The 4,746-nt window shown below is 30.6% G+C and overlaps 2 protein-coding genes and 1 long non-coding RNA gene across 4 annotated transcripts; 1 reads left to right on the forward strand and 2 right to left on the reverse strand.

The window, feature by feature from the left end:
- Positions 1 to 18: 18 nt before the first annotated feature.
- Positions 19 to 1,543, reverse strand: LOC108916645. Of its 2 annotated transcripts, XR_001964774.1 has the most exons (6): positions 1,328 to 1,543; positions 1,090 to 1,271; positions 829 to 1,022; positions 628 to 772; positions 111 to 576; positions 19 to 58 (listed from the first exon to the last, which is right to left on the reverse strand). It is a non-coding gene; the product is annotated as an uncharacterized LOC108916645 (long non-coding RNA). The 2 variants fall into 2 exon arrangements; XR_001964773.1 differs by having other exon boundaries at positions 33 to 576.
- A 770-nt stretch (positions 1,544 to 2,313) lies between these two features.
- LOC108916647 (putative nuclease HARBI1) lies at positions 2,314 to 3,113 on the forward strand. Its single transcript, XM_023457089.1, has 3 exons — positions 2,314 to 2,451; positions 2,503 to 2,968; positions 3,021 to 3,113. Exons 2-3 carry the CDS (start codon positions 2,518 to 2,520, stop codon positions 3,086 to 3,088), a joined length of 519 nt encoding a protein of 172 aa, XP_023312857.1. The 5' UTR covers positions 2,314 to 2,451; positions 2,503 to 2,517; the 3' UTR covers positions 3,089 to 3,113.
- A 99-nt stretch (positions 3,114 to 3,212) lies between these two features.
- On the reverse strand, positions 3,213 to 4,288 carry LOC108916646. The gene is made up of 3 exons (XM_018722941.2): positions 4,055 to 4,288; positions 3,628 to 3,985; positions 3,213 to 3,491 (listed from the first exon to the last, which is right to left on the reverse strand). The coding sequence occupies exons 1-3, from the start codon at positions 4,256 to 4,258 to the stop codon at positions 3,253 to 3,255; spliced, it is 801 nt and encodes a 266-aa protein (XP_018578457.2). The 5' UTR covers positions 4,259 to 4,288; the 3' UTR covers positions 3,213 to 3,252.
- Between the last annotated feature and the right edge of the window lie 458 nt (positions 4,289 to 4,746).

Raw genomic sequence — 4,746 nt, forward strand, 5'->3', positions numbered from 1 at the left:
CTTAAGTCGTTTACAAGTTGTCTTCTGATTAAACGGCCTTCTGTTAAAGTATTGATCCCTAAATTTATTTTTTTTTACATACTAAGATATAATGCAGAATAAAAACTTACCACCCACTACTGGGTTTATTTCTTCATCGCCTTCCTCATCATCTTCGTTATCTTCATATTCTACTTCTGGTAAGTCATATTGTTTACATAAATTATGTAAAACTATGCATGCATATATAATTTTACCAGCCGCAGCATGACTATAGTGTAATGTCCTATGTTTCAACAAACACCTGAAACGACTTTTTAGTGATCCAAAGGCTCTTTCTACTACATTTCTAGCTCTACAATGTAGCTGGGTATATAAAGCTTCTGGACTATTTGGCAAAGCATCATTGATAGGCGTCATCATCCATGGCTGTATGGGGTAGCCCGAATCGCCTATTAACCAAGTTTTTCTATCTCCATTTTGGTAACGTCTTGATAAATTTAAATTTATATTTGACACTTCCCATATAGCTGCATCATGTGTTGCTCCCGGATATCGAGCATTGACATTTAAAAAAATCATATTTGAATCACATATCTACAATATACAAAACATAAATAAAAATAAGTTAATATTTTTCACAATTACCGCTTGTAGATTAATACTATGAAAACCTTTACGATTTAATTATGTAATTGATGGAGCATGGTTCTCATCTACGGGTGAAATAATTGAGATATGCGTACAGTCTATGGCTCCAATTGTATTGGGAAAACCAAATTTATCCATAAATCTGCAAAAATTAAAAAGATTTCCACTACCCATATAATTTTTTTTTTATATTCTTACCCTTGCTTTACTTCTAAAATATGTTGTACTGTTACAGGGAATTTTACATATCTAGGGAGCAAATGAAATGCAAAAATGTTACTTATTTTTGCTAAAATCCTGCTCACCATTGGTTGACTTACACCTAAATTTAAATCCTCTCCAATACATAATTGGTAACTTCCATGTCCGTAGAAATTTAAACGGATTAGTACCTTACAAATATAAAAAATAATTATTTTACTAAATCTATATTATACTACTATATGTAGGAATACTTACCTGTAAAAAAAAAGGAACAGTCGATTCGTTTCGGTCTCTGATCCTCAAACTGTTGTAACTCCATAATTAGTCTTCTCGTAAGATGTTTATTTAATCTAAATAACTTAACAAAATTAAAATCTGGGAGTTCAAATGGATTAGAGGCATCTCTCAAATTTCTCCGATATAATTTCAGTTTTTGTCTGTGGAAAAAAAAAGAATGAAAGATATGTATTTATATATGAACATAAGTACTTACTGTTTATTCATATTTTCAAAATTACCAATAAAATTTACAATAAAATTAAATGCCACAGGATCCATCTTCTTCATTTGGCAAATTCAACTTCTTAGCAACATTTTAACAACTACTCAAATCTTGTTGCTATCATAACAATAATCTTTAACAACATATCTTTAAGAAGATTGTTAAAACTTGTTAACGGAATACAGATTGTAACAATCATTGTTAGGTTCAAGGTCAATATTTGAGATAGCAATGAATATTATTGTTAAATGAATTATTTTACTAACAGAATACGGCTGAATATACCTTTTTCTTCAGAATTACTTATGCAACCAACTAAACGATGTTCAGTTCAGTTGGTTGCATATACTAACTACACTTCCTATATTTTTAAAGAGTAATGGCAATACACAATAAACTATTCAAATAAACAAATAAATGATTAATATTTTATAAATATAGATGCATTTTTAGAGCTAAAACATAAAGTGTCTCCCCTTTTTATGTTTTATTCAATCAATCTAAATGTATCCAACTTTACTAAATTTCAATGATACAAACTAATGAACTTATAAAAAGGTCTTAATTAGTCTTAGCTTAGACGTAACTTTACCAAAATCTTTAAGTTCTAATCTTAGTCTTAATCCTAATATTTTTCTTACGCTTATAAAAAATTCGATCTTGATTAATCTTAAAAACTGACCGCTCAATGTCCAATGATGGACTTCTGACCATGCTTACCTGTTGTGATATTAGTCATAACGACTGGTTGTGAGTGAAGTACCGCCCTCTGAAAGTTATTAGGAGTATATCGAACTACATTAAGTTTGTATCATAGATTACAGAGAGTTGTTTGTATTGCTGTTGCCGGTCAATCGTATGAAACTTCTACCTGTTTTGTCAAATCGAACAATTATTTCATTGACATTTTTTAATTTCTCATAATTATTTTTGAGTTCTTGTGGTGCGAAGATGAAAAAACTANTTGCAGATTTATGGATAAATTTGGTTTTCCCAATACAATTGGAGCCATAGACTGTACGCATATCTCAATTATTTCACCCGTAGATGAGAACCATGCTCCATCAATTACATAATTAAATCGTAAAGGTTTTCATAGTATTAATCTACAAGCGGTAATTGTGAAAAATATTAACTTATTTTTATTTATGTTTTGTATATTGTAGATATGTGATTCAAATATGATTTTTTTAAATGTCAATGCTCGATATCCGGGAGCAACACATGATGCAGCTATATGGGAAGTGTCAAATATAAATTTAAATTTATCAAGACGTTACCAAAATGGAGATAGAAAAACTTGGTTAATAGGCGATTCGGGCTACCCCATACAGCCATGGATGATGACGCCTATCAATGATGCTTTGCCAAATAGTCCAGAAGCTTTATATACCCAGCTACATTGTAGAGCTAGAAATGTAGTAGAAAGAGCCTTTGGATCACTAAAAAGTCGTTTCAGGTGTTTGTTGAAACATAGGACATTACACTATAGTCATGCTGCGGCTGGTAAAATTATATATGCATGCATAGTTTTACATAATTTATGTAAACAATATGACTTACCAGAAGTAGAATATGAAGATAACGAAGATGATGAGGAAGGCGATGAAGAAATAAACCCAGTAGTGGGTGGTAAGTTTTTATTCTGCATTATATCTTAGTATGTAAAAAAAAATAAATTTAGGGATCAATACTTTAACAGAAGGCCGTTTAATCAGAAGACAACTTGTAAACGACTTAAGTGAGTTATAAATTGCATATAGGTCTAGATGGAGTTTAATTTGGATATTTTAAATGAAGTTTCTGATATTAATAAAAATACTTACTAAACTTTTTGTTTTATTTTACTCAAACAAATATAAAAAACATTTATTGCTATACAAAATCTAATGATGGTAAGTAAAACAAATACTTATTTAAGCACAGGTTTCCCCTTTCTTATGTGCCAAACATTTCAATGCTTCTGCAATTGATGCCAAAGCCACAGCTAATTCTGAAACGCTGGAAGCCATTTCTTTTACAGCTTCCGCCATACATTTGTTGCTTTCAGCAAACACTTCTGCAGACTGCTGTAGTAGCGAACTTCCTCCTACATTTGATGTTTGTTTTATACCTGCCCTTCTCACTTTGTTAGTCTTCATAGTTGTATAAACAGCTAAAACATACATTTTCAATTACGTATAGATATATTTTTAAAAGTAGTTCATCAAGTTTTTAATTAACTTAGGTAATAAGTTAAATTGTACTCGTATATAGATGGGAAACATGAACGGTATATGAAAGATTTTCACCTTTTTTATTTTTTATTTTGGTTTGAATAGGAGTTGTGGACTCTGCTGTTATTTCTGCAGCTTCTACCGTTTCATAATCTAGCGTTTTATTTGGCTCAACTTCAGTAGTTCCTAGTTCTATATTTTCTAAATTTTCCCTCATATCTCCTTGAAATTCCAGTTCAATAATCTCTTCGTTGGGGTCTGTTTCAAGTGGTAGTTCATGACAACCAGTTACTGATACCCAGCCTATTACATCCATTAACATACTTTCTATATCACTCAGTTCCGTTAATCCACTTCCACCGCCAGTTTTTTTCAGTGAATCTTTCACCATTCTCGCTTTCTTTTTTACTTTTGACTTCCATTCTGCTAGAAACTGTCGACAAAAATTTATGAAAAATATAGGTAGGTACACTTAATTTACATTATCACTGATCATACTTACATGTTTCCACTGTTTTTTATCTTTTCTGGCTCCATTCTCTACTGTGTTAAGCATATTTACAAGTTCGTCCCATTTTTCTTCCAATTCCTTAGCTTTGAGAGGATGGCATTTGCCAGTTATTAAAATTTTGTTTATATTAATATAATTTATTATAATTATCATTTGGTCCCTAGTTGTTCTTTTATTTCTCTTTTGATTATCCATCTTATTAACTAAATTAAAAACAAATATGAAGAACACAATGAAGAAAAATGTACTTCCACAATTTTCCACATAAAACTTAAATAAAATTAGTAAGGTTATGGTTGGTGTTGGTAGATCAGTGTCGATGTTGTCACGTTCTCTATTAATAATGAGGAAACGCCACTGCTTGCTTAATTAATGGTGGTAATAAATTAAAATATCATTCTAATATACCATACTGATACCACATAATTATTACATAACTATATTTACTTAATTACTGTAATGTATTTTTAGAAATAGAATTAATGTACCATAGAAGAAATATTTCTTTTCTTTGTTTTGATGACATTTAAGTTACTCTGGCAACATTGCACGTGTTATCTACCCAACTTCAGATGTCTGGTAAGCAATGATTGTTCGCGCGTATAAGATTAAGATTATCCTTATACAGACCTATTCAGAATACCATTTTTGCTAGCAATATTGTTACCAGTTATAAGTGTAAC

This window comes from Anoplophora glabripennis, unplaced genomic scaffold, assembly GCF_000390285.2.
Source record: "Anoplophora glabripennis isolate ALB-LARVAE unplaced genomic scaffold, Agla_2.0 scaffold5500, whole genome shotgun sequence".
NCBI lineage: Eukaryota > Metazoa > Arthropoda > Insecta > Coleoptera > Cerambycidae > Anoplophora > Anoplophora glabripennis.